The sequence below is a fragment of the Alosa alosa genome, chromosome 3 (genome assembly GCF_017589495.1).
Source record: "Alosa alosa isolate M-15738 ecotype Scorff River chromosome 3, AALO_Geno_1.1, whole genome shotgun sequence".
Lineage (NCBI taxonomy): Eukaryota > Metazoa > Chordata > Actinopteri > Clupeiformes > Clupeidae > Alosa > Alosa alosa.
Window position 1 is genome coordinate 28,266,440 of NC_063191.1, and position 23,857 is coordinate 28,290,296.

Consider the following 23,857-nt stretch of genomic DNA (forward strand, 5'->3'; position numbering starts at 1 on the left):
GACAGTTGTGATGGTTATTATATTCCCTGGATTAATGTGAAGTTGAGTTAAAGGAGAATTCTGGCCATTTTTCATGAGCTTTTTTTCATTGGCTATTTCATGAGCCCCCATGTGCATGCCCCCAGACTATAGCACTGTAGCTGCCCCCATGTGCATGCCTCCAGACTATAGCACTGTAGCAGCCCCATGTGTATGCCCCCAGACTATAGCACTGTAGCTGCCCCCATGTGCATGCCCCCAGACTATAGCACTGTAGCTGCCCCATGAACATGCCCCCAGACTATAGCGTAGCTGCCCCATGTGTATTCCCCCAGACTATAGCACTGTAGCTGCCTGGCTGCCCTGGTCGTTGGCTGCAGCAACTCGAGTGAGGTAGAGCCTACCTGTGACCTTGAGAAACGGAGATCTGTGTGAAAAATCACCGAAATTCTCCTTTAACCTTTAACCTTGGTAATGTGGTATTAAATGTGTAGGCAGGCTGTTCCAACAAGTAAAGCTTGGATTGCCTCTGTTTCTTTTGCAGGGCTTGACAAACAATGAATGTTCAAATCACAGTTTCGGCAGCCTGGGATCCTTAAGTGACAAGGAGTCTGAGGTATGCCTGATCAAAAATGCTTCTTAGTCGCACAGGTGATGGCAACAGGTAATATTAATCTGCTTACTTGCAAATATTTATCTCTTCAGCTTGTATATTAACAGACAAAAAAATGGCGCTGAGGGGATGGGAGGCTGGCAAGGAGCGTGGCGTAGAGCGTGCATGAGTGGCATAGGGGCTAAAGAGGGCGATGAGACGGGCTTGGAGTGGGAGCCGCGTGGAGGGTGGCGGAGAGGGTGCGGAGAGGGTGGCGTGGAGGGTGGGAGTGAGGGTGGGCGTGAAAGTGGAGTAGAAGAGGCGGCGTGAAGGGGCGTAAGGTAGGCGTGTGGCGTGGAAGGCGATGGAGAGCGATGAAGCTGTGGCTGATAGGCGTGAAACAGAGGGTGGTGGCGTGGGCTGGCGTAGAAGTGGCGTGGGCGTAGAGGGGTGGCGGGAGCCGGGCGTGAGCGTGGCGTGGGAGCCCCCTGCTGGGCCTGCTCAGCTCAGCTCAGGGTGGTCAGTCATGCTGTGCACCTGCCGGATGCCCCGGCCCTCCCAGCTGCCTGTTAAGCGTGGGCTGCACTGGGGCAGTGGACACACACACAAACAATAGGACACTATTAAAGTTGGTGTTCTAGCCATGCTGTGAGCGGAAGGAGAGTTCTACATGTTCTGTGTGGTTCTGTAGCGTTAGTGTTGTAGCCGTGCTGTGAGCGGGAGGAGAGTTCTACATGTTCTGTGTGGTTCTATAGCGTTGGTGTTGTAGCCATGCTGTGAGCGGGATGGTAGCTGTGCAGCAGAGGGATTAGGAGCTCTCTGGCTGCTGCAGGCTGCTAGTGGAGGGGAGAGAGAGTGGGTGGCGCTGGAACATGTAGACACTCCGCAAGCTTCTTCCTGGGAGCCTGTCAGTGGTGTCTGAGCCAAAGATTAAAGGCAGGTGTGTGTGTGTGTGTGTGTGTGTGTGTGGAAGAGATTTCAGAACCTTGTTGAGGTGGTTATTGGATGCACCATCTCCAACAAAATCTGTCCTTGTGCACACAGACACATGCATGCATTGCACACGCATGTTCACAAGCGCATAGACACACACACAAACACACACACACACACACACACACACATCTTTCACAGTCCACCTGCTTGGCCAATAAATCAGTGAACAACAGTGGGAGTGTGTGAGGGTAATTGTATCTCTTCTAGTGTGGAAGTATATATGTCTGAGTGGCAATAAGAGAGGGTATTGAGTGAGTTAGGTGTGTGTGTGTGTAAGTGTAACATACTGCATATTATATGTGTATATAATGGGTTTTGGTTTTGGTTGTGTATTTTAGCTTTTGTAATGGGAATGTCAATAAAGGTTTGAATCTGAACTAGAATTTGAGGGCAGCAACAAGATGGTGGTGGTGGGGGTGTCTGGTCACAACACTGAGTGTGTGAGAGACTCATTTGTGTGTACTTGTAGGTGTGATTTGTGCGTGTGTGTGTGTATACACGAGAGAACCCTGTATGGGTATATTTCTCTCTCTTTCTCTGTGTGTGTGTGTGTGTGTGTGTGTGTGTGTGTGTTTCCTCCTGTGCGCTAGTGAGCTGCTGAACAGATGTCAGACACACAGATGCCCCCCCCATACCCCCAATGATGAGCCACTCGCACATTTAATCAGCCTCTGCACCTGTCAACCCACATACAAGACACAGATATCCCCTGTATACACACACTTGTCTTTTTCTCTCATGTACATGTTGTCTCTCGCTCTCTCTCTCTCTCACACACACACACACACACACACACACACACACACACACACCTACACCTTGCATCACACATTTGGCTACACAGCAGCTTTATTCATGTAATCATAAACACACATAAGCACACACACCATTTATGTATTTATGTAATAGCACACACATGCACAAACAAGGCCAATACTCATACCCCTCGCCTTCACACACACACACACACACACACACACACACACACACACACACACATGTGCACCCATATATTCATGTCTGCATGCCAAAATTAGAGGCATAAACACACACACACACACACTCTCATAGTGTTATGCATATGCTAGCGCTTATTTTCTGACACACACACACAAACACACACACACGGCCTGCTGTTTAGAGAGCACTTAGCTCTGTTTATTTTCACACACCGGATTCTTTACACTCAGAGCAGCTGGAGTCTGTACAGTAGTCAGAGTTTATCTGTGTGTGTGTGTGTGATGCATAGTAAGGGCTACACACACACACTTTTACTCTTTCTTTCTTTCTTTCTTTCTTTCTTTCTTTCTCTCTCTTTCTCTCTGGAAGGGCTGCTTCAAGGAAAACATGCACAGATATGTGGGGAATGGAGAAGGCCATTTTGTTTTATTATGTGTGTGTGTGTGTGTGTGTGCATGCATGCGTATGTGTACGTGTGTGTTTGTGTGTGTGTGTGTGTGTACTGCCTGTTTGATGAAAGCCAGCTGTTCAGCCCCTCATTCACGTCTCAGCCACACACACACACACAGCTGCAGGCTAAAGTGAGAGTTATAGTCTACTACACACTGAGCAGTAAGAATGATAAGTAGGATACATAAGTGTGTAACATTTTAAGCCTGACTAATGTGTCATGCTCATATTATTTTTCTATAGGTTGACTTTCTTATATTTTCATAATTATATTTTGTGTGTGTGTGTGTGTGTGTTTGTATGTGTGTGTGTGTGAAAGGGAGAGAGATCTTACCTGGGTGTGGTTGACAAAAGCTTGGAGTCAGCATTAAATGCTTGGACCTGACCCCCAACCCCCCACACACACACACACACACACACACACACACACACACACACACACCACCCCTGACTACAGTGGTGTTCTGTTGTGACTTGAGATGCAGGGGCGTGTGTGGCCATGTTCTCCCACTTGGGATAGCCCCACAACCCACATCCTCTTCGCGGCCCCCGTGACGTGACGCTGATGAGGCCGCAGCGGTCTCCATGGTGACCTGGAAATGCCAGCGCTAGCGTTGCAGCTCATCAGTAACTGCCGCCACACTGAGCGTGCCCAGTAGAAGGCTCTGTGATTGGCTCCCACTGGGGTTCTGCTTTTTTGTCTCAGTCAGAGGGAATGGGGGCTAATTATGAAGCAGACTGCTGATGGGGTTTCTCATTTCCTCTCTCCTCTCTTTCCTCTCTCTTCTCCTTTCCTCTCTTCCTCTCTCTCCTCTCTTCCTCTCTCCCCCTCTCCTCTACTCTCTCCTCCTTTCTCTCCTCCCCTCTTCCTCTCTCTCCCCCTCTTTCCCTCTCTCTCCTCCTCTCCTCTGTCATTCTGTCTGCAGGGCTCAGATGTGAAGAGAGGGAGCTCTCCGGCATATTCAGTAAGTATGGCTGATGATAATGATGCTGTGTGTGTGTGTTTGAGAGAGAGAAAGGGGGAGGGAGATCTCCAGAATATTTAGTGTGTGTGTGTGTGTGTGTGGCTTTGATCAGCTCATCAGGTGACCTGCAGTAGGGTTGGGCTGAGAACTGGCCCTCTGCCCACACAGCAAGGACACACACACACACACACACACACACTATAAAACACCTTCACACACTCACACTATAAAACACACACACACACACATACATACACAATAAAACACACACATTCATACTATAAAACACACACACACACACACACATTCACACTATAAAAAACACACACACACACACTTCACCTGCATATGAGTACATCAAACACACTCAAACACACACATGCAGATAAAAGATATGCACACACCCATAAATTCAAAGATTCTCTTACACACACATTTGAATGGTTTTATTTGGATCTGAAAGATAAGCAAGGAAAACAAGATCCAAATACTCTGGAAAGAGTCATTAACATGGTGACAGGTCTACATGGCTCACATACTTTTACAGGTCCTTCCATTTATAATACTCAGCACATTAAGGATAAACAAAACATCCCTGTCTCCATATTTGCATGCTCCCTATAATGGCTGAACACACATACACATAATAACGGTACAACCATTTTTTCTATTCATGAGCACAACCACACAGATCTATCAATGCTTGTGTGTGTATGTGTATGTGTGCGTGTGTGTGTATGTGTTTTTTTTTTTGCGCTTGTGCATTCACAGTAAATGCTGATGCAAAACACATTTGTTCACAGACATTGTTCTCTCACACACACACACACACACACACACACACACACACACACACACACACATAATTTCCTGTATACATCTGATAGACTGCTGAATCTATCTACACAATACACTGGCTCATGCTTTCATCTTCTATCTCTGTCTGACAGTCTGTATCGAAAGGATGTGGTGTCTGACCCAAACAATTTAGATCAACCCACACACACACACACACACACACACACACACACACACACACACACACACACACACACACACACACACACACAGTCGCACACACACACAAACAAACACTGTAAACTCCTGAGCCACAATTCAGACTGAAACTGAAATGCAATAAAATGTTAACAAGTCAGGTTTTATTTTTTTACACACATACACTCACATATATATATATACACACACACACACACACACACACACATACAGACACATACTCAGGCCCTTTCTGAAACTATTTAATATGCCCTCTTCCTAGCCACTTGCACTTAGTTTGCGCGTTCATGTGGAGGGGCCAACCATATTAAGGGCCATCCCAAACCAATTACTGTTAAGTGCTAGTGTGTCCTAAAGCCTCCAGTGCTGAGTGAACAGAGATGCTGACTTGTCGAGGGTGTGCGTCAATAGGTGTGTGTGTGTGTGTGTGTGTGTTCTAAACCCTCCAATGCTGTGTGAGCAGCGATGGTGACTTGTCGAGTGTGTGCGTCGATAGATGCGGCACGTCATAATGTGAGTTCCGTGTGAGTTCGCCTGTAAACAAATCCATGGTTATGTCACATCCTGTTTCCACTAGGGAGAGGGAAGTGCGTCCCGTATTTATACCCTACGTGCTAATCAAGAGAACTGGATTTAAATGTGAGGGTGATACTGGTTTCAGAAAGGGTCTCACTCACTCACTCACTCACTCACTCACACACACACACACACACACACACACACACACACACACACACACACACACACACACACACACACACACACACACACACATTCTCACACTCAGACTTTTTTTTAATCTCCCAGCACATGATCAGTGTATGATGGGATGGCCTGGGGAAAATAGTGCATTCTGATTGGCTGCAATCACTTATCGGAACTGTTTGTTGATTCTGTTTGTGTGTGTGTGTATGTGTGTTTGTGGGAGTGTGTGGGTCTGGCACAGATCCACCCTTTTGTCTGAGCTGACAGGAACAGGGTATTCTGAATCCCTTCCTGGTCCCCAGAGTCTCCCATACACACACACACACACACACACACACACACACACACACACACACACACACACCCCCACCCCATATTACAGCATGTTAAATAGATGTGTTCTTGTCGTGTGGACTCTAAATTAACATCCCAAATGTGCTGCTTCCTCTTTAGTTTGGTCTTGAGCAGACAAGAGGGAGAAAGTAGTGTCTTCTTTCAGAGGATTCTTCTGGGTTGAAGTGTGTGAGTGTGTGAGCGAGAAAGTGAATGTGAGAGATGGAAAGGAAACTAGCTCATAAAATGGAAGAAAAATGAGAGATGGAATGAGAGTTGGATAGTCTGGAGGACCTGATACACATATACACACGCGCTCACACTGTAGACCTGGCACACCACTGTTGCAAGATTTGTGTTTTTCAGAAGAATAAAAGCCTTGCCCCGTCTTTCTGTCCATCTCTCTCTCTCTCTCTCTCTCTCTCTCTCTCTCTCTCTCTCTCTCTCTCTCTCTCTCTCTCTGGCCTCAAGACACTGTATTCATTTCAAGAGCACACTGAAGAGCTATATCCACACACAGGAGGAAGAATGTGCACTTTTTCTTTGCTAAAGTGTGTTCAGATCCAGAGCGCGCAAGACTTGTCAAGAGGTGGACAAGAGCAGCAATGGTAGCAGTGTTGTTTTAGGCCTGCCCCCTCAGGAGAGAGAAAGGGCGGAGAGAGAGAGAGAGAGGGAGGGAGAGAGAGAGGGAGGGAAAGAGAGGGGAAAGAAAGAAGAGACCAAATGAGAGAGGTGGAGAAGCATACTGATACGAGAGCGAAGAGAAAATAGTCCTCATTTTCCTTTGTGCGCGTGTGTGCGTGCTTTGCAGACCCCTGAGAAGAAGCACTCGGAGTCGTCCCGAGGGAGGAAGAGGAAGGCCGAGCACCAATCGGAGAGCAGCCAAGGTAACACGAGCACCAATCAGAACTGCCAGAAGAATCACAGGATTTCCCACCATCCTCCTCTCATCTGTTGGACAGCCTCCCACACTCCTCACTGGGCTCTCTCATTCCATCCCTCTTTTCCTCTTCTCACTTCATCCCTCTTTTCCTCTTCTCATTCCATCCCTCTTTTCCTCTTCTCACTTCATCCCTCTTTTCCTCTTCTCATTTCATCCTTCTCTTCATCTTCTCTCATTTCATCCCTCTCTTCCTCTTCTCTCATTTCATCCCTCTCTGTCTTTCCTCACTGAGGCATAAACTTCATATGTTTGTTTATTTGTTTAGTTTTCTGTTATGCATGGTCCTTTTCTCTCATTTTAGTTCCGTGTGTGTGTGTGTGTGTGTGTGTGTGTGTGTGTGTTCTATTAACTGTGATGTTCCGTCTGCTCTTCCTCTCCCAGGGAAGACCACTGTACGAGGACCCAAGATCAGTGACTACTTTGATGTAAGTAGAGTAGGGCTCTTATCTTAATGTGGACAGAGTGTGAGTGACAGGCGTCGTGCGTCTTGCGATAAGAAGAATGCGTCTTCCTGTCGCGGCTACTTGTGTGTTTTTGTTTGTTGCCCCTCCCTCCATTTCTATGCTCTTTGTTCCTCCTCTCTCTCTCTCTACTTCTCTGTGTTTTCTTGTTGCCCCCCTCTCCCTTTCCATTTCTCTCTTTCTTTCTTTTTCCTCCTTATTGCTTCTCTCTCTCTCTCCCTCCTCTCTTTCTCTTTCTCTCTCTTTCTCTCCCTCTCTCTCTCTCTTTCTTTTCTCTCTCTTTTCTCCCTTCTCTCTTTCTGGTTTCTTTGGGTCCAGTCCTCTCTCTCTTTCCTCCAGTGCTGCGCTCCCCACAGAACTCACATTCCCACTCGGCCCCCAGCTCCATGGTACGCTCTCACACACCTCACCTCTTCCACACCTCACTTCACCTCCCTCCTCCTCACCTCTTCCACTCCACACCTCCCTCCTCCACACCTCCACACTTCACCTCCGTCCTCTCCTCCCCGCTGAACTCACATTCCCACTCGGCCCCCAGCTCCATGGTACGCTCTCACACACCTCCTCCCCACCTCCACACCTCCCCTTCTATCCCTCTCTCCTCTCCTGTCCTCTCATTCCCACTTGGCCCCCAGCTCACATTCTCATTCTTTTGCCTCCAACTCCTCTGTCCCCATCTCCTTTCCTCCCTTGGGCTGGTCTGCCTTTACTCAGCTAGGATAATGAAGAGCTACAGGAAGTAAGTGGGAGAGAGCAATGGGGTGGAATGACTGGGAAATGACCGCAGGTCGGACTCGAACCCGGGTCCCCGTGGGTCTTTGGACCTGATGTTACTCGTCGCCGGCTTGTGTCTCTAGTTCTCCGCATATCATGTATGACCTGATAAGACCGTTACATTTCACTCAAGTGTCAAGACTCTGTGAATTTGTCCTGGAGAAACAACACTACACTGATCTCATGTTTACAATCACAGCAACAGCACAGTGTTCAAGCCTGTGAACAGGGTGAAGAGGCTAGTGTCTACAACACCTCACCCCACCCATCACATGACGTGACGTCACTACGGAACTTTCTACTGTACTGGTTTCACATTTCTGCCACATAAAAGTTCAGCTCAACATTCTCTGTCCATTTCAGCCAAGGGATTTCTGGCTGCAAGTCAGATAGCTACATGTGGCATCATGGTATGAATGAAGGAGAAACATCTATGAATTCTGTATAAAGGTGGGATTGTAGCATCACCTGAGTCCCTTTGGGTTAACCAGCTGAAGCACGTCTGACCAATTTCTCACTCTGATCCAAACTGTTGTCTCTCTTAATCTGATTGGTTATTAGCTGTAGACCTGGTCACCTGATTGGTTATTTGCTGTAGTTTTGTTCTCCTGATTGGTTATAAGTATCTCTGACCACCTGATTGGTTATTAGCTGTAGATCTGTTCACCTGATTGGTTATTAGCTGTAGCTGTAGACCTACTCACCTGATTGGTTATTAGCTGTAGCTATAGACCTACTCATCTGATTGGTTATCAGGAGCAGCTCTGTTTACCTGATTGGTTATTAGTTGTAGTTGTAGCTGTAGACCTACTCACCTGATTGGTTATTAGCTCTAGCTCTTTTCACCTGATTGGTTATTAGCTGTAGCTGAAATCACCTGTTTGGTTATTAGTCCTCACTGACATGGTGCTTCAGTAGCAAGAATATGCCCAACTCTCTCAGAGGTGCAGGGTCAAATATGAGGATATAACTAGCATGTTTCACCTTTGTCTCCTGTCTGTCTGCAGTTCTCCATCTCTCAACACTTAAATTGAACCTCTGCTCATTTGGTATATGTTGTTGTTTGTTGAAGTTAAAGTGGACAGTGGTGTTCTCAAGGTCATAGGGGGCAGAAACAGCCATGGTTTATACATGCGGCGTTACAAAAAAAAGAGAAAATAGCCTTTAGGTCTTTTCTGTGGTGTAAATAGATCTATTTGTTTGAGTTTATGGTCCCGTTTCAGATTAGCATGTCGATGAAGGTAAACTGATCTATTGTATGTCTCTCTGCTCTTTGAGCTTCTGATTGATTCGGGTGTTTAGTTTCCTCATTAGAAGGAGGCCACACCACAGAAGCGCACACTCGCTGATAGCCAATAAGGGTGGAGGCTGGAGAGGGTGGAGTCAATGAGCAGTGTCGCTGACGACTGAGCGCTCATCCATGCGTTTGTTTAACGTGGGTCTCTTGTTTTGTCTTGTCTCAGATACGGCAGAACAGCTCCTCGCCCACGAGCCTGTCCTTCGACCACGTCATGCACCCCAAACAGCTGGCTGTCAAGTCTGTTCAGGTGAGTGCTGGCAGGCTAACTTAGAGACACAAGTGGCCATGATGGTTGACACACACACACACAGGTGAAGACTCTCTCCTCAGATCTTCAGAAAAGGGAGATTGTTGGGGGAAAAACGAAGCTAACACAGCTAACTAGCTTTAGCATGGGTTATCATACCCCATTGGATTCCATTAATACAAAACGGCTTCCTGCCTCTCTGACTAGACCCCACAGGAGGAACTGGAAGCTGTTCTGTTCAAGTGGAATTCTATGGGATTCCATGACCCAAGCTAAAGCTTGCTAGCTGTTATGTTTTTGTCAATGGGAGAACTGCTAAGATCAGTTAGCATCTCTCCCATTAGCCATTTTCCTCATTAGAACATGTCTGCTCTCCTCTTTAGACGATACTAGCAAGGATTACCACGACACAATATTTAATTTACGCTCATACATTGAAGCATACATCTCTCTCTCTGTCACTCACACACAAATTGAATTGTGTCAGTGATCAGAGAGTAACATTTTACTCTGTGCTTACCAAAGTCGTCTGTGAAAAATGAAGAGCATTATTTAGCATAGTTTGGAAAAGCAGTGATAATAAGTTGAACTGCTTTTTCTGCTCTTCATCTCTCTCTTTGCTGTTCCACAGACTGATCTTACAGGGCTGAAGCTGGCTGCCCTGGAGAGTAATAAGAGTCTGGACTTGGAGAAGAAGGAGGGCCGCATTGACGACCTTCTGAGGGTGAGTGAGGGGTGGGGGGGTTTGGAAGATGAGTTTGTGTGCAGCGTGGTGTGGCGTGGGGGGGGGTGGGATGGGTATAGGTTAAGGACTCCGATCGGTAGAGAAATCGTTGGGTGTTTCTGTGTTAATTAGCTGTGCGGTGCTAATGTGAAGGCAGCTGAGGAAGCCTGATTGATTAATTGATCACCTGAAGCTTGCAGAGGCGGGCCAGTAGCAACAGCAGCAGGAAGACAACTCTGGTGCATCAGAGCAAATAGTCAACACATGCACACACATGAGGGCTTTACATTTGTAGTTTAAGAGATTGGTGTGGATTGTATTTTTGTGTTGGATGTTATTTATAGTTTAAAACATTAGTGTGAATTATATGTTTGTGTGAAAATTCTATTTTTAGATTGGTGTGTTCTATTGTTTGTGTGTTTATATTTCAGTGCAGGCCAATTTGCATGCATTATTCTTTTGCTTGGATTTGAATTGTCTTGTATATCAACTCATCGTAAGCTATTATGACTGGGTATGTATATTTATGGTGTCGCTGATTGGCCATGTTGTGTGCTTTTCCTCTGCAGGCTAACTGTGATCTCAGGAGACAGATAGACGAACAACAGAAACTACTTGAAAAGTACAAGGAGCGCTTAAATAAGTGCATCACTATGAGCAAGAAGCTACTTATAGAGAAGGTAAGGATCCACTGCTCCCATAATGCATTGGGAAAGAACCAGGCACACTCATGTCCACGGTGATGGAGAGAACGGCAGCGGAATGGTTTACGGCAGACATTTCTAGAACGGCGTAGCACTGAAAAAGGAGAGAAAATACTTTGTCATTCTCCCTCTTTAATTCTTGCTCTCTCTCTCTTTGATCGTTTCTCTTGTTTTGTCCCTGGAATTCACCCCCTTCTATCAGGGAACATGTACTGTAGTGTGTTTGTGGGTGGGATGGGGGCGGGATTGGTAGGACAGTAGAGCATCGCCAGTGTGTGTAACACACACACACACACACACACACACAAACGATTGCTATTCACTGTGGATGTTGGTTTTGTGTGTAACTTTACAGAGAATAGATAGCCAGAGGGCGTGTAGGTAGACCAACGGCATCAGAAAGTGTCTGTGTCTGTAATCTGAGACTGTGCACTCTCTCTGTCGCTGTCGCTCGTATATCAGAGCACCACGGAGAAGCAGGCGTGCCGGGAGAAGAGCATGCAGGACCGCCTCCGCCTGGGCCAGTTCACCACCGTCAGACACGGGGCGTCCTACACAGAGCAGTGGAGCGACGGCTACGCCTTCCAGAAACTCGTCAAGTAAGAGCACACATACCCGCGCACGCACTCGCACAAACGATGGCCAGTTCACCATCAGACACAGGGCACTGGAGCAATGGCTTTGCCTTCCAGAAACTCGTCAAGTGAGAGAACACACACATATACATTATTTACACACACACGTATGTTCATCAACGTCCGTTACAGAGCAACACATCTATGCCAGTTTAGTACTGGTTGCATAGAACAGTTGAATGATGGCTGCTCCTTCCAGAAAGCATTCAAGGAAGTGTGTACACACACAACCATTTACTTTGTGTACACACACAAACAAACTCATAGTTTATTTACAGATGTACTGTACACACACAAACACATACAGTTTACTCACAGATGTACACAGACAAGTGTACCCCAAGCAATGCTTGCACCTGCTTGAGGACATCCATGCACACACTGCTACATTTCATTACAGACCTAGTAATGAATGCCTGACATCAACAATCCATCCTAGTCCTCACAAGAATTTATCCTTGTTGTTGATCTGACAGAGTCTCAAACCTAACTCTAGCCCTACCACACACACACACACACCTCTATATGTCCACCCATATATTCACCCATGTACTCATGTCTGCATACTCAAAACATGTCCAAAACACACACACACAGGAGTCATTTTTGTCTCACCTTTTTATAAGTTTCAGGTTTGTTTCAATCTAAGAAAGGTCTTTGGAATCCAAAATGGCCGAGAGCTGCTGCTGTTTGTCTTTACATTGTGAGAGCACACACAGGCCATGTTGACATTCCTCAGACGCCGCTATCGATATCAACCAGGCCAAGCAGATCTATGCCCTCCGAGTCAATTTAACTGACCACAAGAGTCTCTTATGGTCGGCCCAGGGTGTTTCATTTCGCTCTGTCAAGTGGATTAGAGTCAGATGGCAGACGTTTGCTAATAATCTCAGGCCATGAGAATAAAATACTGTAGGTCCACCACCTGAATGTTCTATCCCTCTTCTCAGTCTGGGATATATGGAGGTATGGGAGATATATGTGCTCTGGGGGATGATTCTTTAAGGCTCTTATACATAAATGCATGTGTACACAGTTTGAGTTAAAAACAATTTTTTTTTTTTTTTTTTTTTTGTATGTTTCACTTTCTACCACATCTGCTTTAAAGCACGCTCCTGTGTGTGTGTGTGTTTATATATAGACAGCAGGAGTGGATCAACCAGCAGAGGGAGGACATTGAGCGACAGCGGAAGCTCCTTGCTAAGAGGAAGCCCCCAACAAGCAGCAACTCCCAGAGCCCCACACCCAACTCAGAGCCAAAGCAGCGCAAGACCAAGACTGTCAACGGGGCCGACAACGACCCCTTCCTCAAGCCCAGCCTCCCCCAGCTGTGAGTGGCAGCACCAGAGAGAGAGAGAGCAAGAGAGAGTGTGGGTGTGTGGAAGAGGTTGCACATTGCTGGGAACAAGCTGGTCTTTCCCCAGGTGTCTGTGTGTGACAGAGTGAAAGAAGTTTGACATTCCAGTCTGTCTGTGTGTGTACATGTGAGCGCGCCTCCTTGGCTAAAGCATGAGGGATCAGCTCGAGAGTCTGTGTGTGTTTGTGTCATAAGACATGGGTGTAAGTAGTGTGATGCTCTCATTGGAGTCTGTGTACGTGACGCGTCTTTTAGGCCTTCACGCCAGGAACGATTACTATAAAATAACTAACGATACGAGCGCCCACACTGATCCAACGATAGATAGATACTTTATTGATCCTCAAGGGGAAATTCAAGATAAGGGAAGTCTCTCCTCATATTGATGGATGTGAAGTCCTGAATGAGAGATTTTGATTGGCTGTCAGCTTGGCGTTGTTCTCTAAATCGCTCTGGAAGTGCTTGTTATAGTGTGGACGTTGTCATTCATATTATCTAGAGCATGGGTTCCCAAACTCCATCAATGTGGGCCTCCCCTCTGAAAACAGTGACACCTCCGCGTTGCTTAATTACATTATGAAGTTTGCACAATACATTCTCACTCAGGATGGGGATCAATAATACTTTCCACTATCCCAAAGATTTAGTATCCATCTCTTCTATGATTTATTTCGATTTTATAATGTTGACAATTACATAATCATTGAAAAAAAAAAAAACCATAGATAGTTCTAACATGAAATAAATGTTTTTCCTTCTTTTTGAATCAACCTTCCTACCACTAAATTTTTGGCTTCAGGAGGCGCTCCCACAGTTTGGGAACCTCTGATCTAGAGCGATGGTTGTGAACGGCTCTTTGGAGGCTCTGGGCCCTAGTTTGTGGCTGTAGAAATGCCGTCGGTGCCAAAGCGTGAGCTACATTAGCTTAGCCTGCTGATTACAGCCATGGGTAAGTGTCTGCAGGTGTGCACTCACAGCCGCAGATTGGGTGGAGTGTTCTCTTAATGCCAATGACGCTTGTTGCATCGTGATTGCAGGATGTATTTAGTGAAAGCTGCTAAATGTGATATTAAAAGTTGATATAAGGGTAACAATCCTGCTGGTCCATAAAGAGTTCACTGTGTAATAGTGTCTCACTTTGCTCTGTCTGTCTGTCTGTCTGTCTGTCTGTCGCCAGTCTGACGATAGCAGAGTACCATGAACAGGAGGAGATCTTCAAGCTGAGACTTGGTCATCTAAAAAAGGTCAGTGGCTTACTGAACTGACCCAGGCTTGTGTGCATGCCTTATGGGCGCACACAATCACATTGCAGTTCCATTTATTACAGGTACAGTCAGAACACACACTGGCCCTGCATTCATAGTGTGGACCATCGTGACAAAAAAAATTGGACACACACATACAAAAACGGTCGTTTCAGAAAGTGTGACGGCGTTTATTATGTAACAAAAATATACCGGTAGGTAAAAAAATTGTCACAGAGTAGATGTGATTCCTTTATTTTGGTGCATTAAGGTGGCCTATTGCTACTGGAGAAGGGCATATTTTCATTCACATTCATAGGCCTACATCCTGACTGCACAAAATAAAACGCTGTTCAAAATCAACTTTTAGGCTACGGTATTCCCCTGATCACATGAGTGGAATGGATTTAATGTGGACGTGCACATAAAAAGACGCAGAGTGGCTACATGATACAGCGCTAAAAATGTTCCGCCTTTTAGAAGCAGGTGTAGCCTAATCTCGGTTAAATCTATCAATTAGACAACGGAATCAGTAGGGTTTGTTTCATTGTACCAGGCCTATTACAAAAGCTGGCTTGGATGAAGCTGGGAAGGATTACACGTTTCCACACCGTGGTAATCAACCATGATAATTATGATATTTGAAATGCAAACGGTAATAGTTATCGTCGACATTTTTATCATGGTTTACTGTTACACCCGTAATCGTTACATCCCTACACACACAAACAATTAACGTTCTACACAGCCTGTAGGTTCAGTTTCAAAGGTCTCTCGTGTTCCTGGAGAACCGCAGACAAAGAACCAGAGAACTGTTAGAACCAACATTGAAATTGAAAATGTTTAGTGAAGGAAAACGAGAGGAAATGAGTGTGTGTGTGTTTTCCCTAGTCTGTAAGCCCGTAAGAGAATGGTCTTTGCTAGACTTTCACTGGCAAGTGAAGCGTTAATATTTAATATGAGGCTAGTCAGCCAGAGAGAGTGGTCTTTGATGAAGCACCTTACCTTGTAGTAAACTCAAGTGTGTTGTTTTTCCTCCTGTGTGTTTGTGTGCTGGGCTTTTTTTTGTCTGTCTGTTGTATGCTTGTTTGTGTGTGCACATGGTGTGTGTGTGTGTGTGTGTGTGTGTGTCTGTCTGTCTGTCTGTCTGTCTGTCTTGTGCGTGCGTGTGTGTTTGTGTGTGAATCATTGATAGGAGGAGGCTGAGATCCAGGCGGAGCTGGAGCGTCTGGAGAGAGTGAGAAACCTTCACATCCGAGAGCTAAAGAGAATCAACAACGAGGACAGCTCACAGTGAGTCCACTTGCCTGCCCCACAATGCACTTCTCTACCCCAGTGTGCACTATTCCGCGCACTCACTCACTCCATATCATTCATTATTTATTGCGTGCATCTCTTCCCACTGGTGTCTCTTGTTAGCATAGATCCTAATTTAAATGATGGGCTAAGTTTAACTACAGCTAATTCAATAACTTGGTGGCTAAATGTATTTTCTAATGTAATGCTATGAGCAAGGTCCGTAGCGTAACACACGGGTGGGTCGGCCCACGCCTCCACTCATGCACAAGACACTTTGTTAACTGACTACTCTTTGCCATACGTTTAAATTGGACCTTATAAGTAGTTTGTGTACTTGTCTGCTATAGACAAACTATGCCCACTAATGCACAGAAGTCACTCTGTATGCAAGGAGCCAGGGTTGAACATTGACTTTTTGAAATGTGAATATCTACCTGCCACTGACAGGCTAGGGGTCAAATTCACCTTTCGACTCTATAGTAAATCAAACTCTAGTCAAATTCACCTTTCCCCTCTATAGTCAAATTCACCTTTCCACTCTATAGTAAATCAAACTCTATAATCAAATTCACCTTTCCACTCTATATGAAATCAATATTTTGTGTCTCAAATCTACCAGGCACTTTCATATTTTACCAGCATTTGGTTCGGCCCTTGCAAGGAGCTGAATGCTTCCTGATACACAATTCAACAACTCAAAGTCCACACAAACGGCTTGCTCACAAATGGTTATGAATGGATTGAGCTACAGTATATTTCACTGTAAATCACTTTGAAAGAATGTCATTCTCTACTGGCCTGTTCTGTGTTGGCTCCTGGTCCGCCTCCACAGGCAGTAGTGAAACGCATGAATGTGCCCAAACGGCTGGCCTTCCTGAGCATTAGATTTTCAGTGCTACATTTTCATCTCTCCCCGAGTGAATGCTTCGTGTCCTCCCTTATGTGCAGGTTCAAAGATCACCCGACTCTGAACGAGCGATACCTGCTGTTGCATCTGCTGGGAAGAGGAGGTTTCAGTGAAGTTTACAAGGTGGGTTCCTCCATGCAGAGCTCCATTTCACACACACTCTGGGATAGCCTGGCGCTCCACATGAGTGGGCTAATTCAATGCTCGCGTGCTAATTTGAGGTATGAAATTGATGTTGGCACAACAACCAGTTCACAGCTGTTCCTTTGTGCTGCTGTTCAAAGTGGATGTTTAATTTGGACTGTGGTGGAACCTGCAGCAGTCTAGTGTTGTGTAGTGATATAAGACTGAGGCACTTACGTCAACCCCTATAGCTGACTAGCACGTGCAGTGTGGAGGTGTGATATAAGACTGAGGCACTCACGTCAACCCGAACAGCTGACTAGTGCGTGTAGTGATATGAGGCACTCACATCAACCCCAATAGCTGACTAGCACGTGTAGTGTTGTGTAGTGATATGAGGCACCCATGTCAACCCGAATAGCTGACTAGCATGTGGAATGACAATGATTTAATCAAATAGATTATGACAATTAAATAAATCACCACCTTTTTCTGATTGCTTAATTGTTTAGGTGACGTTTTATTTAATTTATTTTTTTCTTCTAGAAAATTAAATATTTCTTAATTTAGAGTTTTTTGAATTTCAAATTCGCGAACAATACAAACATTTCAAAACATTTGAAACCGTTTTCTGTAAACATTTGCAAACAGTTGCAGGAGGTAAATGTACGCACCGCTGAAATACAGTGGATCTGGACAAATGTGTACACCAAATCATCTAAATTTAACAGTTCAGAGAAAACACTCACCACAAACATTCGCCTCTGTTGGCTGAATTTGAACACTTCTCGGGTCAAGTGGAGACCTAAAGTGTTAAAGTGTAATGAAGAGACTGCTGTAGATAAAGACTCCAAGAAACTACAGTTAACCACAGTGCTATCTAGTGTAGTGGAGATTTATTTGTAAAAGGGAGAGTGTGTGTGTGTGAGGTGAGTGTGCTTGCGTGCATGTGCGTGTTCCCCATTCCTTAATCTCCACTCTGTGTGTAGCCATGTCTCGGATTTAATGTTAAAACTGAAAGTGTGTGTGTGTGTGATCCTGTTGGCGCTTACTAACGTAGTGTGTCCCCTCGAGAGACTTGTGTATCATGTGTCACCTGAGGACGACCGCTGTGTTTTAACCTGAAGAGTGGCAGTCCCCCCCCCCCACACACACACACACACACACACACACATACACACATACATACATACATACATACATACATACATACATACACAGTTCTCACACGGTGCTTGTGTTTGTGTTCTCCATGGTCTTGGCAGGCCTTTGACCTGTTTGAACAACGCTACGCCGCTGTGAAAATCCATCAACTCAACAAGAACTGGAGAGAGGAGAAGAAGGAGAATTACCACAAGTGTGTTTGTATTTTACCCCCTGCTTGCTGTTGGCTGATTTTGAACACAGACACAGACACAAATCTTAGTAACTGCATGGATGTGGTGTTTATCGAGTGATTCCCAATACAAAACGGTGGACCTATAAACAAATCGTTAACTAATGCTTGACTATTAACTAATGTTTGACGACTTGTGGTATTTTTGATACTGTAGCTAATTGATTATGTGGATGAGCTAATACTGTTCATGGGCCCCTGATCTCGGTAAATCCATCCAATAAGTATCTTTTAAGTATTAGGTATTCAGGCTTTTCCCTGGCAACACCTATTTCCCCTCACCTCCTCCCTGTGTCACACCATTCCCAAGTCTTCCTTCACATTTTCCCCTCTTCCATCTGTGTTTGTTTACATGTCTGATTGGTATTCCTATCCATCTTTGAAATATCTAGATAATATTCCTTCTCTCATTCTCTCATTCTAACTCACTCACTTCTGGACTTCCTGCTCCCTTTTTCTTTTTCCTGTTCCCTGGCAACACCTATTTCCCCTCACAAGCAGCTGGACCATCCCAGAATAGTCAAGCTCTATGACTACTTCTCTCTGGACACCTCTCTTATCGAGTCTTCACACACACCATCCCAGAATAGTCACCCTTTAATCATATACAACACAATTAGACCCATAGACTTTGTCCCTGCAGAGACGTTAACAAGCTAATTAATTTCACCCAACACCCCGCAATTAAATACCGCTTGTGTTTCAGTCTAGTGCTGTGTCGAATTGCTTCTGCACTGTGTCGTTAATGTGTGTGTGTGTTCATTTGTGTCTATAGGTTTTGTACAGTTTTGGAATACTGTGAAGGCAATGACTTGGACTTCTACTTGAAGCAGCACAAGCTGATGTCTGAGAAGGAGGCTCGCTCCATCGTCATGCAGATAGTCAATGCACTGCGCTACTTGAACGAGATCAAGCCACCCATCATTCACTACGACCTCAAGCCAGGTACATACATCATGCATGTACATGTTTTTACTGCAGGTGGATGGACTAGGTCGGTCTGTTCTAAAACCTACACCCTCTACATACAGGCCACACACACACACACAGTGGGGTAGGGGCTTTCAACTTCAACCCCCCACCCCCCATATTTTACACCTATGTTGCCAAACATTTCCCCTCATCCTGTCATAATAGAGATAATGGGTCATTTTTTTCCCCCGTTTTCTATTCTCATGACCGGTAGGTAGGTAATAAACCTGTAGGTAATATTGTCAGTGCACAATGGAAAGTGACATGTTAGTTAGTTAGTTTTTATTTGTTTGTTTGTTTGTTTGTTTGTTTGTTTTGTTAATTTAATGTATTTATTTTCTCTTGTCTCCTGTGTCCCCCTGCAGGTAATATTCTGCTGGTGGACGGCACGGCGTGCGGCGAGATCAAGATCACGGACTTTGGCCTGTCCAAGATCATGGATGACGACAACTACGGGGTGGACGGCATGGACCTGACCTCTCAGGGAGCCGGTACTTACTGGTAAGGACTGGCCTCCCGACCCCCGGAACACCTACGGTTAACTGAAGTCAAAATGACACATTTTGGGCCTTGTAGGGCCTTTATTGACAGGATGGTGAAGATCAGACTGGACTTAAGTGGGGGAGAGATGAGGGTTCAGGAAATGACCTCTGGCAGGATCTGACCCTGGGCCCCTATGGGCGTGACTCCAATGAAGAAAGGGATTAGGCAACCAAATTGATTGATTGATCGATTAGATTAATCGGCGAATACTTTATAAGAAATGGGTTTCACTTACTCCTCTGTGACGGTAAACTAAATATTTTTGGCGTGTGGACAAAAGAAAGCATTTCAGGGCTTTGGGAAAAGAGTTTTCACTGTTTGTCGCGACCCATGGGGCTCGCGGGACTCCCCTGGGAGAGCAGGCCTTTCCTACAGGCATGGTCTCCTAGCTTTGGGCTCTTCACAATCACATGGGACTGAAGAGACCCACAAGCACAAACTGCAGCACGAGTCCAGCTGCATTTGTAACGGAAGTCGGAAGTCACTCTTATAATGCTCTTAAATGCTGCACTCATCCCGTGAACACCTCTAAACTGCTTCTCTCCTCTTCTCTTCTCCTCTCCCTCTCTCTCTCTCTCTCTCTCTCTCTCTCTCTCTCTCTCTCTCTCTGTCTGTCTGTCTCTGTCTGTCTGTCTGTCTGTCTGTCTGTCTGTCTCTACGCAGGTACTTGCCCCCTGAGTGTTTTGTGGTGGGGAAGGAGCCTCCTAAGATCTCCAACAAAGTGGATGTCTGGTCTGTGGGGGTCATCTTTTTCCAGTGCCTCTATGGGAGAAAGGTAAGTTCAGTGCCTTAAATATACAGTCAGCGATTGCACAGGAGGTCGCATTTGTTTGTATTTAGCATTATATATATAAACCAAGGTCCAAGTGAAACATACCCAAGGTAGCGAGGAAAAACTCCACACAAGGTTTCGTTTTTACAGCGTACTGACGGAATGGGCAGCTAGCGGTCTTGAGAAGATGTCTGAATGTAACAAAAAATGTTAATAACATTTAATAATGATATTGGGTCACGGCAGTGGGTGAAAACCATTGTAGAACACTCACTCACTCTTAAGGTGCTTGCCTTTCACCATTCTACCCACACACCCCACTGCGTCCCTCCCAGTGTGCCGTGTCACCGTATGCCCAGTGGAACCCTGGCATCAGGTTGGCACAGCACATTCCGTGTGTGTTTCTACTCTAGAGTACTGTACGTCACTTTGGTAAGAGGTGTGTGTGTGCGCACAGACACACACTCTCTCTTCAGGATGCTGCATTTGAAATACTACATTGTGTAATTTGTCATCATCTGCTCTCCTCCTCCAGCCGTTTGGGCACAACCAGTCCCAGCAGGACATCCTCCAGGAGAACACCATCCTCAAAGCCACAGAGGTGCAGTTCCCCGTCAAGCCGGTAGCCAGCAACGAGGCCAAGGTGAGACACCAGCACCCCGCCACCCACCCACACACAGCCACTACCGCCACAGCCACTACGGCCTCTTCATTCAAAGGCAGAAATCAGTCTGGGTGGAAATGGGTGTGTTCCTGGAAGATGTGTGTTTTTTTTTTTTGTGTGTGTGTTTTTGTTTTCTGGGTCATGTCCATGAACTGGGCGAATTTTTGAAGGGTTGCATTATCGGTCTCCAATTTGGGTTGCCTTAGTGGCGTAAGATGCTCTATTTTAGGTGGGCAGAGTAAGATTAGCAAGATTTGTGGGAAAGGGAAAAAACAAATCGGGTACTTCAGACTAGTTGGTAGACATGAAAGTTAAGTGCCCTTAGCAGGGGGAGAAGATGTCTGTCTCCGTGATAACCAGAAGTTTAATGCACCTGCTGCTCGGAGCATTAAAGGAGCATTCCGGCGGCTACAGTGCTACACTCTGGGGGCATGAACATGAGCCCCCATGTTCTTGCCCTCCTGCTCCTAGAGTGTAGTACTGTAGCTGCCTGGCAGTTCTAGCTTTTGGCTGCAGTAACTCGAGTAAAACCGTTTCAAAAATTGATTTTTTCACCAACAGTACTCAGTGAAATTCTCCTTTAATTCTACACGCAGTAGTCCATACTATAATGAGCTGGCATGACAGTCCCTTACTCCACACCCAAAAATATAGGAACTCTGATGCAGAAACACCTTGTGAACACTTAACATTCTGGTCTGTGTTCTAGCATCAGTTGCTCCATCCTCACTCAGATCAGAATGATGCAGAAACACTTTTTGTTCACACCCTCTTACCTGCTTGTCCTACATATCTCTCTCTCTCTCTCTCTCTCTCTCTCTCTCTCTCTCTCTCTCTCTCTCAGGCTTTTATCCGGCGCTGTCTGGCCTATAAGAAGGAGGACCGCTTCGACGTCCAGCAGCTGGGCAGTGACGCGTACCTGCTGCCCCACATGAGGCGCTCCAGTTCGTCGGGCAACCTGCAGCTCGGCGGTCCTTCCTCCTCCAGCCCCGCCTCCACCAGCATCATCTCCTACTGAGGGCCTGCACTGACTCCTCCCATCACTATGCTACAGGCACACCCCCTCGGCTGAAGGCCACACACCCCCCCACGCAAAACAAAAAAGCTTAAGTGTGAGAGAGATGGACAGAATAAAAGACACTGAGAAAGAGAAGAGAAGGGGGGATGGGTTTGGAAGAGGAGGAGGAAAAGAGGGGGCAAAAAAAGCAGCACCAGTATCCAGAGCCCTGATGGGCCACAGTGAAGTGAAGTCCTCTCAAAAAGACTTCTTTTGGGGAAGGAAGGAGGGAATTTGGAGAGCTGGAGATGTTGGCTTGGACTGCGCCCAGGCTTGTTGAGATGTGAGGGTGTTTCCTAGAGGAGAGAACCAGTAGTTTTAAGATAGGAGAGAGACAAGTAATAAATGAACCTGGATGGATTGGAAAATGGTTAGAGAAGAATGTAGAAGATGATGATGAAGATTTGGCAAGACTGAAGAGAGCCCAAGAGAGACACTGAGTGGAAGAGTGAACATGGCCTTTTTTTTTTTTTTTTTTTTTTTTTTTTTTTTTTTTTTTTTTCCAATGAAGATTCTGGTAGAGCACTGCTAACCTGTTTAGCTTATCAAGTGACTAATGAAGTTGTCCTGATTTGCTTAATGGCAGTGGAGACCAAGCCCTGTGTCTGGCCCCGTGTTACTGTAGGTGCCACCAGGGGGCGCCAGCAGGCACCATCTCTGAAACACACCTGCATGGCCCCTTGCTTTGGAACGGAGTCGGGTTTGGCATGGTACCGGTGTTCTGTTGGACTGCCACTGTAAGAGTTCTAGGACTGAACCATCTGCTCCCAACCAGGACTAGAACCGGCCCAAAGGTTTGGGGCTGCCTGGGAAGATGTCTCAACAAATAATGAAATAACGTTGCTTAGATGCTTGGTAGGTCTAAAGCACAGGGGTGATCGCTTTTCTGTTTCAAAGTTTCTTTTAAAAAAAAAAAAAAAAAAAGAAAAAACCAGATATGCGAGGGTATAGCTCCATCATCCTTTTTTGTTCTTTGATGAGCAGGTTAGTCACAAGAATGTAATTTTAGTGTATCCATCAATGAGATTTAGTGTTCCCAGACCCCCAAGGCTACATACTAATGTTGAATGCACAAAAATAACCAAATCTAGACATGCCGCTATGTACAGAATCCTATGCAGGAAGAATAAACTCACACAGAAAATAAAATAAAGTTCTTGTAGAGATGTACCTGTATATTTGCTGTACAGAATCGTAATTTCAAATATCAAATAAAAAAAAAAAACATTTCATTCTGTACAAAGGTTTATCTTTTGTTTCCTTAACTTCTTTTTTTTCCTTGTAAATTTGTTTTTTCTTTTTCTTTTTGTTTTATTTTGCTCCTGGAGTGTTTTTTGGCTGCTTTGGATGTTGCTCTTTTTAAGGAAAAAAAAGGCTGTATGATCTTTGGGTACAAATTGTACAGTTCTGTCAAAAGAACTAATGACAATAAATGCCAGGAAATAACTTCACACGAGACACATGGGTCTTTTTCCCCTTCCACACGAATGTCAAATAGAAACCTGTCGAGCACTTTTATAGGTCTCTGTTTTGGTTGTTAGTGTGTTACCATGGAAAATGGGTGTGTCCATTTGTGTAAATACATTTCTCGTCTACGGACAAAACAACTACAACTGGTTGTTACCGGTTCTCTCGTTCCAGATTCAGCATTAGTACAATGCTCTAGACGCACGCACGCTTGTCAGTACCCACATATGCCTCCAGGAGAGGTGTCCAGAGGGGGGCGGGGGGGTGTCCA

At 45.5% G+C, this 23,857-nt stretch overlaps 1 protein-coding gene across 1 annotated transcript; it reads left to right on the top strand.

Moving 5' to 3' along the window:
• Positions 1–454: 454 nt before the first annotated feature.
• Positions 455–23,570, top strand: tlk1a (tousled-like kinase 1a; the record flags this gene model as incomplete). Its single annotated transcript, XM_048238485.1, has 20 exons — positions 455–595; positions 3,904–3,942; positions 6,809–6,884; positions 7,322–7,374; positions 7,438–7,453; positions 7,720–7,790; positions 9,639–9,722; positions 10,354–10,446; positions 11,016–11,126; positions 11,613–11,749; positions 12,927–13,115; positions 14,320–14,386; positions 15,582–15,679; positions 16,634–16,715; positions 17,981–18,168; positions 18,866–19,056; positions 19,449–19,584; positions 20,290–20,401; positions 20,934–21,041; positions 21,907–23,570. Coding segments are annotated over 20 exons (2,166 nt in total), but the record flags the coding sequence as incomplete, so codon positions are not given.
• Between the last annotated feature and the right edge of the window lie 287 nt (positions 23,571–23,857).